The sequence below is a fragment of the Salmo salar genome, chromosome 11 (genome assembly GCF_965601325.2).
Source record: "Salmo salar chromosome 11, fSalSal1, whole genome shotgun sequence".
Lineage (NCBI taxonomy): Eukaryota > Metazoa > Chordata > Actinopteri > Salmoniformes > Salmonidae > Salmo > Salmo salar.
In genome coordinates this window covers 26,558,706-26,575,165 of record NC_138301.1, presented here as the reverse complement: position 1 = coordinate 26,575,165, position 16,460 = coordinate 26,558,706, and the positions used below count along the sequence as shown (strand labels likewise).

At 44.7% G+C, this 16,460-nt stretch overlaps 1 protein-coding gene across 4 annotated transcripts in view; it reads right to left on the bottom strand.

The window, feature by feature from the left end:
* Nucleotides 1-16,460, bottom strand: part of LOC106587529 (SRY-box transcription factor 6) — a 194,768-nt gene that overhangs the window by 143,892 nt on the left and 34,416 nt on the right. For 3 of the 4 annotated variants that reach the window (XM_045689258.2, XM_045689256.2, XM_045689255.2), the window contains one exon: nucleotides 1,355-1,405. The exons of the other annotated variant lie outside the window; for it this stretch is intronic. In XM_045689258.2, coding sequence (XP_045545214.1) covers nucleotides 1,355-1,389 — 35 coding nt within the window. In that variant the 5' untranslated portion in view covers nucleotides 1,390-1,405. The remainder of the gene's footprint in view (nucleotides 1-1,354; nucleotides 1,406-16,460) is intronic. 4 annotated transcript variants of the gene reach the window in all.

Sequence of the window (16,460 nt, the reverse complement as noted above, 5' to 3'; positions counted from 1 at the left end):
TCAACAGGTGGCTGGAGTCAAACACAATCCTCCACTCTGTAGCATTAGTGGCCCAGTGGAAATGAATAGAGGCAACATACCTTCAATAATCCAACACATGCCTGAGTATGATCCCAAGCCTCCGGCCAACACTGGAGTTGTAACACTCACTACGCCTTGGAAACGGAGGCTACATGCAAATTAAGTAGAAGAGTCTATTTAAGGACATTTCTAATAAATATGATTTTTGAAGATATATGTTTGCTTGGAGTATTCATACTCTAGATAGGGTAACCCAGAAAGCTTTTGTGCTATATTTGGAATTAAATGGCTGATCTATACCGCCTCTCAAATCTCACTTCATTCTGGTGTGCTGGGCAATTGACTGTGAATTTCCTTTGCTCATCCTATGTCTTTTTACTGCTGTCTGTGTAGAGAATAAGGACACTCAATAGTAACCTTTCAAACTAGATACTAATAGGGTATTTTAAAATAGGATCTAAAGCTGTGTTATATCAATGGCATTATCACGTCCTTTATTTTACCGGGTTCCAACAGTTCTGAGGAAAAAAAATGCTGTTAATTTAATCAAATAAATGACCTTTTGAAAAAAAATCAAAGAGGATTCATTAGCTTTACTAAAGTTTGGCTGACAGTAGCTTTGAAAGGCAGATCCTGCTGCTGCTGCGTCTTTTAACGAGACACCATTAATTAGGCTGCAACATTCAAGCCTGGAGAAGGTTGTTCACAAGGAGAGGAAAGAGGAGCCAATGGCGAATATACTCACTTATTGACTTCCTCCGTGTTATAACAGCACAAATTCACAGGATGGGTTTAAAAAAAAAATAGCATCAAGGTTACTTTTTTAAAAACTTTGCGGTCAAGTACAAACACACACACACAACAGGAAACAGTACATCACAAACTGAGCCCCACCCTGACCCCCACCTCATCTGTCCTGGCCATGAGTCTAGAAGAGGGGGACAGACAAAAGCATGCAGTACGAACACGGAAACCTTAGCTTGAGAGGCACAGTACCCAGGGGTGAGATGGGGGGGGGGTATCTCTACACATCTGTGTGTGAGGTTAGAGTGACAACTGCTTTCAGTCTGACTATGGAGTGTGGTGGGTATCAGTGTGAGCATGCCACAGAGAGCGCTCTAGAGGGGGAAAGGTGGAAGTGTCTATTCTACACTCACAACATACAGCTGGGGTGGATTCCCAGACACACGACCCTCCCACCGACCCCACCCAGCCAGGGAGGGACGTGATCTAAGGGTAGGTGTCGGGAGCTGGAGCTGTGAAGGGACAGATGAGTTTAGCTCCTGACCCCCTGACCCACAACTTTACAACAACAACTGAAAAAGAAACTAACCTCAGTAAAAAGCTGCTACGAAGAAAGCCCTCCATGTCAGCGTGTGGGGTTCTGCGGCAGGAGAAATACATAGAGAACCATTTTAACACTGAAAAAAAGCAACATGCAAAAAACACAGAGCAATGCATGCATCTTTCTCTTCTAATAAGGTGTGTCTTTAATTAAGGCAGTGTGGAGAATAGGAAGCTCATCCTCTCTTCTTTGCATTGACATCATTAATTCTAGTCTTTCCTCAGAGAGGGGAGTGGATTTGCATACAGCAAGGGCCTGATGATATGTTTGTAACAAATAAACCCTTTCCTATTGATCCTAGCGCAGCCTTCTTCCTAGGCCCTAACCAGAGTGACACATACATTTCTGTAACCGCTGAGCCCTGCCAGACCAGCTTCTGGCAGGGCTCAGAGCGGTAGGAGGAGCAGCCAGAGGTGGTCCAGCTGTGGTCCATGTGTGGCGAGGGCTCTGTGGCTTCAAGGAGCCCTACCACAGGGGCCGAAGCTGGAACAAGCACCGCCATGGAGGTGGGAGGGTGTGGTTCACAATGTCACTGTTCGGAGAGGTCGTTCAGAAGCCTCGACCGAAACATTTTGGAAGCACATGGCTGGAAATGATTCCCAACAGGTTTCATTAGCCTCTGTTATTGGTCTTTAGTATATTGTGATTTTGGACTGCTGTGTGCTTCTCTTTAAGCGCTATCATCAACATATTATTACAGAAAATAAACTGGGTGCGGAGCCGTGGGGTGAAGGGTTGGAATACAAGTACTTCATTGAATTTAGTAATTACCAGGAAATTCCCTTTTCAGAGAGACTGTAAAACAGCCAGGATCTTCCCTCTCTGACAATGGTAAAGTCAGCAGAAATAAATATGTACAAGTCATCACACCCATTCATAGAAAGACACACAGTGTAGTTTCAGCTTGTTATTCAATTGTCTCGGTATTACACATCGTCACATCCCTGTCCTGTAAAATACATCACCATCTCACCAGCATCTGATCAGCCAAGAGCTAAAGCTGGAGTGTGCTTTTCAAAACCCATGTTAGAAAACGCAATACTCAGTAGCGGCAAAGAAAAAAACCCTGCTGAATCTAATGAGTGTTTTCCCCTGCTGTAACAGTCGACTCCCTTGTAGACGTCATCATAAATAACACACATCAGAGCAAAAGAGATCCAGCATCTTGGCCCTAAATGCTTTCAGTTTTTGGGACATGGGTGTAATTTGCTGTTTTTTCCTCTCCTCTCCTCTCCTCCAGTGAGGCTGTGGAGACAAAGCCACTGAGAGAATGGAAAGAGTGACAGGACCAAGGACACTGTGCCTTTCAGGCTACCCTGGCCAGCACTTAGCAGGGCGGTGGACCCGCGAAGCCCAGTGGGCTCAGCCGACACTTTTCTCACAATCAGGTGTCTGAGGAGGGGGTTAGGCCAGTGACGCCGCTCTGCTCTGCTCCCCGCTCCACTACACTCAGCCCTGCTCTGCTCTGTTCCCCACTCTACTCTGCCCTGCTCTTCTCAGGGCACATAATACCAACATCACACCAGTGACAACGTGAGAAAACAACAGTCAAATCATGCCGAACCAATCAAGCGTGTCTCCTCACCACTCTGAGAAGAGTGTTAAAAACACACACACACTTCTCTCTGCACCTCCTCTCTCTCTCTCTCTCTCTCTCTCTCTCTCTCTCTCTCTCTCTCTCTCTCTCTCTCTCTCTCTCTCTCTCTCTCTCTGCTCGCTCTCTCTCTCTCTCTCGCTCTCTCTCTCGCTCTCTCTCTCTCTGTCTCTCTGTCCTCTCTTTCTCATCTTTAGTAAGGGGACTGACTCAAACACAGAGAAACACACGACATAACAGCATAATAGAGCGGCATCATGTGCCGGTCTATTATGCCATTGGAGTTTATGCAGTTGAAGTTTAGATTCCTTGATAACAGGTTAGCAAGACAGGCAACAAGGCTATGGAAAGCCACAGGAAACTTAAACTAACCTAGATAAAAACCCACTGAGTGAATGGACAGTGAGCCATAGAGGCTGGGTTCCTTTGTCATGACACTGAATGCATGTCTCATGCTTTAGTGGCTCCACAACATAGACCTTCAGCAAGCTCACTGTCTAGCTGAGGACCAGCCTGCCACCAGGACAGGAAGTGCCTGTTTCTCTCTATCTCTGTCTGTCTGCCTGTCCGTCTCTATCTCTCTGTCTGTCTACCTGCCTGTCTCCTTCCCTCTGCATCTCTCTTGCTGCTTGGACACATTCTGTTACCGTTTCACAGATATCTTTCTCCTTCTCTCTTTTTCTCTCTTCTTCCCACTTGTCTCTCTGCTTGTGTTTCCTTAGCAGTGTGTGCTGTCTAAAACTCCGTTGTGGTAATGGAGGCAACTGATGTACGTCGCCCTATGGAAGTACAGGTACAGTTTGGAGACTGAATTCAGGAAAAAGTGACTGAGCCACATTGTATTTGCTCCTCTCCATAGATCCATAAAGAAAACAGGGGAGCCTGGAGTTTTAAACTAAGAGCAGGCCACATTTCAAGGGTAGCGTTTTGGTGAATGAGAAATAGGGAGGATAGACAGTGTTAAAGGACAGCTAGCGCTGGGCTCACGGCAGCCTTTTCGATGAACGGACCTCTGCCAAAAGCTGCCTCTGCCCAACCAACTCTCACCATCTGCAGTAAATGTGCTCCATTAAAGCAGTACCATATGGACAACAAGCTAGCTATTAACACAGCTTCAGCACGTCCCCCTAACCTAGCACAGATTTCAAACTTCCAGTCAAATTGACTGCTGAATTAATGCACCACCACAGCCATGTGGGTCTTGGCATGGAGCGCTGCTCCCAGCCTTCAGTCATTAACAGCCCAGGCCAGCTCAGAGCAGAGCTGAGCCCAGCGGAGAGAGAGACACAGAGGCCACCTACAGACAGACTCTACTCCACCATGTCTGACCTGGTCACTGGAAAGTGACTTTTAATTAATGGGAGAGTCTGGCTATAACCTATGCCTACATGTTAGCCCAGGCAGCTGAGAGAGGAGAGGGGAGAAGAGGAGACTGCTCCCTAGCTGGGTGATGACGTAGAGCCAAGATGGCACTGATTAACCAGGGTGTGGGGACGTTAATTCCTCTGGGCCAGGCGGCCATGTTGACGCCTCTCCTCCTCTCTGAGTCATGGGGGGACCCACCCACCGCTCACAAAGCTCTCCTCTCTTCTCCCAGAGCATGACGCCACGGCTGCCTGCAAGCCCTTCTCCCACTCATAGACGAGCATACACACACACACACACACACACACACACACACACACACACACACACACACACACACACACACACACACACACACACACACACACACACACACACACACACACACACACACACACACACACACACACACACACACACACACACACACACACACACACACACACAAACTCTCGCTCTCTCTTTCTCACACACACATGCATACACACACCAAATCAATTACAGCTCTGTGTCTTTAACCCGGCCCCAAAGGTTCAATAAATTATGTTTTTTTGTTTTTTTCCTGTCACAGGTCCTTAGATTCTGTTCATAATCAGAGTGGAAAACACACTTTCCCTCTCTCTCTAACAGCATGGATGTCTACAATGCCTTGCACTAACTCAAACTACAGGAAGGGAAGCGCTGCGTGGCTACACAATAGTAGGTCTTTGTTAATAGAAAGTGCTCTTCGGTAAAAGGGGTAAATTGGACTTTTAAAAGCAAGGAGGGCCAAGGCACTCTTCATATAATTAAAATACATTTATTTGCATGGTATGTTCAATGGAATAAATATTTTAAAACTCTGACGTGTTTCGGCAGCGTGGCCTTGGTTAGGGAGTTCAAGGTTGGGTCTATTTGTTCCATTGAACATGCCATACAAATAAAGGTTTTTAATGAGATTAAGAGTGCCTTCGTCCTCCTTGCTTTTTACTGTTAGTACCTGCTGGCTCTGGTGAGAATACACAAGGGCAGTATATTACTTTCTTAGAGCACGTAGTCTTCCTTTCTTAGGAAATACAGTCATCTTCATGACTCAGTATTGTACTCCATAATCATAACGTACTCTGTGACCCTCTTTTGTGACCTCATGTCAGGCTTAAACAGGAGAATGGAGGGAGAAAAAGTACAAATGACAAATCCCAGGTAATTAGGAAACATTTGGCTGCTGACTATCCAGTGGCTGACCATTCAATGAGGACTTCGTGATGAGGTGAATGTCAATGGGATGGTCTTAATTGAGAATGCTATGGTCAGTTAAGGTCTATTCGTCTGGTGTCAGCTTTTTGTCTACGTGCGTGTGAAAGTGCATGTGTCATACCCACACACTTTTGAGAAATTCACACAGAATTACACTTGCACAGTATAACACAAACACACACACATACACACACACTTGGATGTGCCACTCTTAGTTCTGCTTAATCATATCAATTCTGCAGCGTTCTGGATGAAGAGTGCTGCTTATATTAAGTACCTCTGCTCTTGACCAGTGATGATATTAAGATTCCCTTGTTGAGCAGCGATTACATTTCTTTTTGAACATAAACCAAGCTCTGGGTGTAATTGCCTTGTCATTCAGAAGATATGTCATATAGGAACAACTGTGGTGTCTTAATTTCAGGCAATGAATTAATCCATGATCCCACGGGGTGTTATATTTAAAGTGGGATCCTGGTGGTAAGAGGAGGAAGGGAGTGGGTAGGAAGGGGGTGGGAGGGGTGAGAGAGGGGTAAGGAGGGATCTGTCTGACAGGCACAGGATAGAGTTGCTGCTGCTGGCTTGGAGAGAGAGACACTAAGTTCAACCTGTGCTGGGGAAGACACTACAAGACTACCTGTGAGGAAACTAACACATTCCTTCAGGAGGACACAGCGGAAAGGAGCCTTGCATGTTTGCAGGGACAGGGGTTGATGTTTAAGATAAGGCTCCAGCCTCATACATGTGGCAGTGATGTGTGTGGGAGCATTTCAGACCTCTCAGTCGCCAGAGGAGATGTGTGAAAGGGTGGCCTACTGACAGCACTGGGAGAGGATTACAGAAAACCTGTCCTAGTATCCCCAACATCCCCAGGGTTCTCCCATCTCCACACACACACACACACACACACACACACACACACACACACACACACACACACACACACACACACACACACACACACACACACACACACACACACACACACACACACACACACACACACACACACACACACACACACACACACACACACACACACACACACACACACACACACACACGCACACACAAACCTAGGCTACAACTACACCTTGACTAATAGTGATAGTGTCCCATCTCTCCATCCCCCTGAGCTAGAGCTGCCAGATGAGTAGTGAATTAATTTGTGAGGCACTCCAACATTAAGAAGGTGTGTTGAAAGGTGTCTGCTCATGTTTCAAATTAAACGGGCTGCTGGTCAGCATTAGCACCACGGCACCCGCCGGCAGCCGCTTGCCTCCGACACGTTGGGGGCTGGGGAGGGAGCCTATCCACCGTTCACACTGAAATAATTACAACATGTCAGGAAGAATTAATTTCCTCATTTTTCAAAAGGATACACAGAAATTACCATGTTATTATATGACAGAGTCCCTGGGAGGATTGTATTAAATGTGATTTCTAGCACAGCCCACACAACAAATTAAAATGAGAAATAAGATGGAGAGAAGCAGGGCACGGAGCATATGTTTATGGCAATGACTGAAGCCAAGGGACCAGAAACAACCATCTTCATTTCATTTTATTTAAATCAGGCCGACACAGTGTGTCTGAATGACAGCGCCTGCTAATGGGCCCAGATTACAGGCTCCTTGGTATTAGCACAGAGATCCAGCCACTTAGTGGGGGAGTAACGGACGCTAGGTACTGGGTCGGGCTACACTACAGCAAGACCATCTGAGCATAATGCAGACATTACCACAGGCCACCCCTGCGCCACCCTCCAGGACAAACAAGGAAACAACTTCACCGAGCTTACAACATTCATTCATGTTGAGATCAATTAGGCAGGGTGGTTATTTCAGACAGTGGCAGCTGATTTCTCAGAAAGATCAACTGACAATGCTTACTCACTGTGAGCTGTTCTAAAACTTCATTCTTCTCATCTTAAAGCCAGTCATAGTGAAGCCATGTAATTAACTTAAAGAGTAATGACATTATACTATGTCCAAGTCAATCATTCCCCATTCGTGTTGGTGTCTAACTTCTTCAGAAATGTAAATGTTAAGTTTACAGAAAAAAATGTATGTTGATACACAAGTTAATGACCCCTGGAAGAAAGACAACAACCCTGGCAGAATTACACCATGAGGAGAGAATACTTATATTCCATCAAAATGGCTTAGTATTTTTTCTGTATTTTTCTGTACTGTATTGACAAAGATAGCCTAAACAAAAGTACATTAAATGAAGTAGCACCTTTTACATAACTCAAACAATAAACATCTTAACCATGGGGGAAATGTGGCTCATTTTCAAGTACCCACTCTATCCATCAAAATTCTATCTCTCCTATCAGTCCAATCTGCCCAACTTCATTGGAATGGAAGACATTTTGTGAATGGAATCCAAACTTTGATTCCAATGCTTTTCACATTGCTTATGACCAATGTTTCACAATGTGTTGTTTATCAAATATGCGACCAGACGCCAGCTAAAAGCATACTGTACTTACAGAGATGGTTACTCAATAGAGATGACCTCAACACTTCCTATTATCATTATAGGCACAATAATCCCACCACTTTGACATAAAACCACAGCTACAAAAGCAGGAGAAAAAACAGTCGAAATATGTCTGTCTCTCAAGAGGGAGGTCATGAATTGATGTGGTCGTTTCTGATTTCACCCTGATGATGAGACCACTTATGTTACACTCAACGGATACTTTCTCAGCATCTCATCCAGCAACATGACTGTATCTTCATGACCAAACAGACAACTTTGATGCAGGTTGCTAAAACCATGTCATTTTCACAGAACAGACTTTAGAGACCCGTGCCCCAGCATCCCCTCCAGACAGGACTTGGGGGTTGCGGGGTGGGGAGAAAGTGGGTACATGGGATCCGTGCCCCAGCATCCCCCTCCAGACAGGACTTGGGGGTTGCGGGGTGGGGAGAAAGTGGATACATGGGACCCGTGCCCCAGCATCCCCTCCAGACAGGACTTGGGGGTTGCGGGGTGGGGAGAAAGTGGGTACATGGGACCCGTGCCCCAGCATCCCCCTCCAGACAGGACTTGGGGGTTGCGGGGTGGGGAGAAAGTGGGTACATGGGACCCGTGCCCCAGCATCCCCCTCCAGACAGGACTTAGGGGTTGCGGGGTGGGGAGAAAGTGGGTACATGGGATCCGTGCCCCAGCATCCCCCTCCAGACAGGACTTGGGGGTTGCGGGGTGGGGAGAAAGTGGATACATGGGACTCGTGCCCCAGCATCCCCTCCAGACAGGACTTGGGGGTTGCGGGGTGGGGAGAAAGTGGATACATGGGACCCGTGCCCCAGCATCCCCTCCAGACAGGACTTGGGGGTTGCGGGGTGGGGAGAAAGTGGATACATGGGACCCGTGCCCCAGCATCCCCTCCAGACAGGACTTGGGGGTTGCGGGGTGGGGAGAAAGTGGATACATGGGACCCGTCCCCAGCATCCCCTCCAGACAGGACTTGGGGGTTGCGGGGTGGGGAGAAAGTGGATACATGGGACTCGTGAAGGCCTTCTCCCTTCTGCCTCTCTCCCCTCTCCCAGGCTTTGATTGGGCTTGTTAGCTTAATCCAATCCAACCCAGGCATGGAAAGAAAGAGTTTTTAAACTCTCCCGAAATGGCTGTCATTAGAGCCCAGCACTCCCCTGGGCACCCCAAACTTAAAAATAATTTGCGAATCAATTAACTGGATACTCTCAACGCAACGGGCATTTCACACTCCAGGGTCGGTACGCATTATCAGCCGGAGACGATTCATGGCGTTTTGGGAGAAAAGTTCATGGTTGAAATCATTAATTCATTTTACCAGACTTTTAGTTATGCATTACTTTCCACAGCTGGGGAAGCGAGAAGATTAATGCCAAGTTCTCAGGTCCCGTTTTCTGCAGTATATAGCTAATAGGTGAAACTTCTCTCTGTCCTACAAGGGCTGCAACTTGAGAGGAAGGAAAGCAGCCAAGTCTATACTAGGTTTCATTCTACAGAGAATCAAATAAAGCACATCAACCCATCAAAATCAGGCCTCATATCTAATAAAGCTGATAGGAGGGTATAACCCCGATAACAATAACATGTTGCTGGGATGGCAGCTCATAGAGAGGGGATTGAAAAATGGTAATATCTAAAGGGGTTAAACACAATGTCACCAAACCTTACAACTAACAGTATCTATCAGGTTATGTAGCGTTAGTGAATGGAGGCATACTGTATCTACATACCTGTACGAAAAATCTTTCCTGACAGATACAGTTGAAGTCGGAAGTTTACATACACCTTAGCCAAATACATTTAAACTCAGTTTTTCACAATTCCTGACATTTAATCGAAGTAAAAATTCCCTGTCTTAGGTCAGTTAGGATCACCACTTTATTTTAAGAATGTGAAATGTCAGAATAATAGTGGAGAGAATGATTTTTTTCAGGTTTTATTTCTTTCATCACATTCCCAGTGGGTCAGGAGTTTACATACACTTAATTAGTATTTGGTAGCATTGCCTTTAAATTGTTTAACTTGGGTCAAACATTTCGGGTAGCCTTCGACAAGCTTCCCAACATAAGTTGGGTGAATTTTGGCCCATTCCTCCTGACAGAGCTGGTGTAACTGAGTCAGGTTTGTAGGCCTCCTTCCTATCACACACTTTTACAGTTCTTCCCATACATTTTCTATAGGACTGAGGTCAGTGCTTTGTGATGGCCACTCCAATATTTGACTTTGTTGTCCTTAAGCCATTTTGACACAACTTTGGTATGCTTGGGGTCGTTGTCCATTTGGAAGACTCATTTGCGACCAAGCTTTAACTTCCTGACTAATGTCTTGAGATGTTGCTTCAATATATCCACATAATTTTACTCCCTCATGATGCCATCTATTTTGTGAAGTGCACCAGTCCCTCCTGCAGCAAAGCACCCCCACAACATGATGCTGCCACCCCTGTGCTTCACGGTTGGTATGGTGTTCTTCGGCTTGCAAGCCTCCCCCTTTTTCCTCCAAACATAACGATGGTCATTATGGCCAATCAGTTCTATTTTTGTTTCATCAGACCAGAGGACATTGCTCCAAAAAGTATGATATTTGACCCCATGTGCAGTTGCAAACCGTAGTCTGGCTTTTTTATGGTGGTTTTGGAGCAGTGGCCTCTTCCTTGCTGAGGGGCCTTTCAGGTTATGTTGATATAGGACTTGTTTTACTGTGGATATAGATACTTTTGTACCTGTTTCCTCCAGCATCTTCACAAGGTCCTTTGCTGTTGTTCTGGGATTGATTTGCACTTTTCGCACCAAAGTACATTCATCTCTAGGAGACAGAACGCGTCTCCTTCCTGAGCGGTATGACGGCTGTGTGGTCCCATGGTGTTTATACTTGCGTACTATTGTTTGTACAGATGAAAGTGGTACCTTCAGGCATTTGGAAATTGCTCCCAAGGATGAACCAGACTTGTGGAGGTCTACAATTTTTTTGAGGTCTTGGCAGATTTATTTTCTTTTTCCCATGATGTCAAGCAAAGAGGCACTGAGTTTGAAGGTAGGCCTTGAAATACATCCACAGGTACACCTCCAATTGACTCAAATTATGTCAATTAGCCTAACAGAAGCTTCTAGATACATAACATAATTTCTGGAATTTTCCTAGCTGTTTATTAAAGGCACAGTCAACTTAGTGCATGTAAACTTCTGACCCACTGGAATTGTGATACAGTGAATTACAAGTGAAATAATCTGTCTGTAAACAATTGTTGGAAAAATGACTTGCCAAAACTATAGTTTATTAACAAGAAATTTGTGGAGTGGTTGAAAAACGAGTTTTAATGACTCCAACCTAAGTGTATGTAAACTTCCGACTTCAACTGTAAATAAATCTGCCAACAATCAATTTGAATATTCCCAGTGTTCCTCTGGAGCAATTGAAACCAAGGCTGATGAAATTAAAATCACTTTGTCAAACAGTCTCTGTTCATCTACACCACGGGTCATAATCAGCGCAGGCAGGGTCAGTCGGCTGAACCAACAGGCCCTTTTGATAAATAATAGATGAGAAGATAACCAACCAAAGGTTATTCATTTTCATTTTGTGGTGAAGTGCTGTTTATTTAATTTCTCAGAAAACGTCTCCAGCAGATCTTCCCCATGAGGGGCATCAGTGCTGAACTGAGCATAGCCCAGAGTGACTGCTGTGTGTCCATCACTTATTACATGATGACACACGCTGACAAAGAGTGTATTCGGCCCTCCACGCCTGGGTGTTTCCAAATGAGTTCACACAGAAGTGACTAAATACGTCGTCCCGCAAAACAAGCCACACACCGTCAAAATGACTCACCGCCTCGTTTTAGGATTAATGAAACATGTAGATTCAAGTTGCATAGGATTTAGATGAATGAGTGTGTCAGGTCTGGCTGGTAGAAGAGCACAGGGGAGTGGAGTAGGTGTTTTGAACATCACACACAGGCCATCTAAAACCAGTGTCATGACGTTGGCCTCTTTTGGTACAGGGAGGACAGTTGACCCCTCCCTTTTGCACCCAATCGACCCTGTGTGTAAAGGGTCGTAAAAACTCTAAAATTCCAGGAGAGTCTCTGGCCACACGGCCCATAGAGAGACACAGGAAATTCTTCCAACTCATAGAATTGGAGAGCCAAGCGACATTTTGTGTTCTGGAGTAGGTATGGAAGATTGGTGAAGAATCCAGCTACGAAATGATCCGCTTCGTACAATTTTGTGATACTCAGAAGAGACAATATAGCCATATTACCATAAAACTGTTTATATAATAGACTCAGTTTAAGACTTGCATCATATGGGTGTATGGAATGTATTAATAAGGATAAAGCTTTTGTAAGACATTGAGATGCTATTGTACTGATGTAATGTGATAGAATTGTATTTCTGTAACCAAATCTAACTCAGTCATAGGCACGCCCCCAGGGACCCATACAGGACCAGGCGTCATTTGACAAGCTGTTCTATGGGCACTATAAAACACCCCCGGATTTACATTTCTTCAGACCAGGCCTACACTCCGTGGCCACATAGGTTCTACCATCTAATTCCTCTACTGAAAGTGAACCATACCACGTGGTTAACTTTTGGACTATTGATACCGACAGAATAAGAACAAGTCTTTGATATTAATTATTAGTCTGCAGCTAAGTAAATTATATCATCGAACGCGAAGACCAACGAAACAACCATTCTATGACGACATTAATGAATGTCGCTCTGAAAGATCCATTCTAACCGAGAGAGAGAGAACGCGGACAAAACTCCCCAACAGAACTACTCTCCAACAAGAATCAGAACGACACACTGAGCGTAAATATATACTGCTCAAAAAAATAAAGGCAACACTTAAACAACACATCCTAGATCTGAATGAAAGAAATAATCTTATTAAATACTTTTTTCTTTACATAGTTGAATGTGCTGACAACAAAATCACACAAAAGAAATCACTAGAAATCCAATTTATCAACCCATGGAGGTCTGGATTTGGAGTCACACTCAAAATTAAAGTGGAAAACCACACTACAGGCTGATCCAACTTTGATGTAATGTCCTTAAAACAAGTCAAAATGAGGCTCAGTAGTGTGTGTGACCTCCACGTGCCTGTATGACCTCCCTACAATGCCTGGGCATGCTCCTGATGAGGTGGCGGATGATCTCCTGAGGGATCTCCTCCCAGACCTGTACTAAAGCATCCGCCAACTCCTGGACAGTCTGTGGTGCAACGTGACGTTGGTGGATGGAGCGAGACATGATGTCCCAGATGTGCTCAATTGGATTCAGGTCTGGGGAACGGGCGGGCCAGTCCATAGCATCAATGCCTTCCTCTTGCAGGAACTGCTGACACACTCCAGCCACATGAGGTCTAGCATTGTCTTGCATTAGGAGGAACCCAGGGCCAACCGCACCAGCATATGGTCTCACAAGGGGTCTGAGGATCTCATCTCGGTACCTAATGGCAGTCAGGCTACCTCTGGCGAGCACATGGAGGGCTGTGCAGCCCCCCAAAGAAATGCCACCCCACACCATGACTGACCCACCGCCAAACCGGTCATGCTGGAGGATGTTGCAGGCAGCAGAACGTTCTCCACGGCGTCTCCAGACTCTGTCAAGTCTGTCACGTGCTCAGTGTGAACCTGCTTTCATCTGTGAAGAGCACAGGGCACCAGTGGCGAATTTGCCAATCTTGGTGTTCTCTGGCAAATGCCAAACGTCCTGCACGGTGTTGGGCTGTCAGCTCAACCCCCACCTGTGGACGTCGGGCCCTCATACCACCCTCATGAAGTCTGTTTCTGACCGTTTGAGAAGACACATGCACATTTGTGGCCTGCTGGAGGTCATTTTGCATGGCTCTGGCAGTGCTTCTCCTGCTCCTCCTTGCACAAAGGCGGAGGTAGCAGTCCTGCTGCTGGGTTGTTGCCCTCCTACGGCCTCCTCCACGTCTCCTGATGTACTGGCCTGTCTCCTGGTAGCGCCTCCATGCTCGGGACACTTCGCTGACAGACACAGCAAACATTCTTGCCACAGCTCGCATTGATGTGCCATCCTGTATGAGCTGCACTACCTGAGCCACTTGTGTGGGTTGTAGACTCCGTCTCATTCTACCACTAGAGTGAAAGCACCGCCAGCATTCAAAAGTGACCAAAACATCAACCAGGAAGCATAGGAACTGAGAAGTGGTCTGTGGTCCCCACCTGCAGAACCACTCCTTTATTGGGGGTGTCTTGCTAATTGCCTATAATTTCCACCTGTTGTCTATTCCATTTGCACAACAGCATGTGGAATTTATTGTCAATCAGTGTTGCTTCCTAAGTGGACAGTTTGATTTCACAGAAGTGTGATTGACTTGGAGTTACATTGTGTTGTTTAAGTGTTCCCTTTATTTTTTTGAGCAGTGTATATTGATTGCAATTGTTCCCGAATGAGTGAGCCTTCAATTGTCAATTGTTAATATTAATGAACCCTGTGTAACTTCTCAGCCGACCTTTTATAATCCATTGTTCAACAGGCCGACCTGCCTGTTTAGCCAGTAGGGCACATTCCGATACCAATCCTTTGTGACGATAATTACTGTTTGTATGTTTTTCTGTTAATTACTTAGTGTAGTAAATAAATGATTTTAAGACAATTGATGTATGGATGATTTTAGTAAAGACTGGGTTCGTGCAGATACAACAATTTACGACGTTTGGAATGAGACTGGACTAGAGGTAAATACACCATTTAAACTAGAAGATAATCGACCTATACTGTAATAGAATATAATATTATAGTACAGGAAAGTTATATTAGGAAAATTATAGCTTTGTAATCTGAATATTCTCCTTGGTGCCCCGATCTCCTAGTTAATTACAATTAAACGATTAATCAGTTTAATCGCGTGATAATAATTACAGGGAGCTAATTGATAAACATATCTTCAGTTTAATGGTAACCCAAAGACACGACACCAGTAAGACAGGGAGACACAGTGAGTGTGGTATAATCTATTCTAATGCACACTGACACTTCTTAAATAACAGTGCGAGCAAAGTACTAACTGTCCACTAGGTGTCTGTAATCATGGCCAAGTGTGGCCTAATATCATTGGTTAATTCTCAAATATACAAATGGCATACAAAGAACAGCATACAAAAAAACAAATGGATAGCATACGATCATAGATTCATTTTAGACTACACAAGCTTACAAACAATTACAATGGCAAAGTCACAAAAATCACAAGAATGGCTTCAGATCAAAGTCTATGTTGAGACCGAAGGGAGCAAGGGTCTTTAAACTAAAGATCCAGGCAGCCTCTCGTTTTAACAATAAATTATCAAGGTCACCCCCTCTCCTAGGGAGGGTGACATGTTCGATGCCAATATAACGCAGAGACGAAATCGAGTGGTTTGCTTCCAAAAAGTTTGTAAGCTTGTGTAGTCTAAAATGAATCTATGATCGTATGCTATCCATTTGTTTTTTTGTATGCTGTACTTTGTATGCCATTTGTATATTTGAGAATTAACCAATGATATTAGGCCACACTTGGCCATGATTACAGACACCTGTGTGTCTTTTGACACTATATAAACGAGTCATCTCGCAGTGTTTGTGATCGTACCCTGATGAAGACAGCTTGGCTGTTGAAACGTTGGATATTACATTTTTGCATCTGAGCTCCTAGTGTGTGCAGCTCTCCCTTATTTTCAAGTATCAGGAGCTCACCAGTGTTACACAGTGTTAGCACATGATACAGTCTGGCTAATGAATGCTCTTTCCATTCGTTTATCAACTTTTTTCACTGAGCAGTATTAATTGGTGATAAATTAGAACTAAACAAGTGAAATTGTATAATATGTTCTAAAGCGATAGAATCAAAAAGGACTAGACAGCTCACAGCCAGACTGGATGTCAAACTAAATAAATAGCGAAATGATATCTGGCTCTTTTTTTTGTTACCTGAGCAGCTGACCGATGTGAACCCTATCATTATAGTAACAAAGAGCGACAGGATGTGATAATGGCTTGACTGACAGGCTAGGCAGACAAAAGGAGTAATCACTGCTAAGACTTTGTTATTCAACCATTCTATCTGCTCACTGGAGCTAAAGACAAGCCCACACTCCCTTCAAAACAAATCAGAAAACCATAAGCCAGTTTGCTTTAGATGGGAGCATTGATCTGCACTGAAGACAATTGTGTTTGAGGAGAAATGGCAGAGATAAACCGTTGGTATTAGTAAATGGCCGTGAACTTTGAGATGGGATTGACTCTTATCAGTTGATTATGCAGGACCAACAAGGACTCCTCAGCCACATTATTATCATTCAGTCCTGCCTCTCCGGAAACCATCTCCAACTGACATTTGAAAAAAGATTAAAATCAACTAAACTTTCTC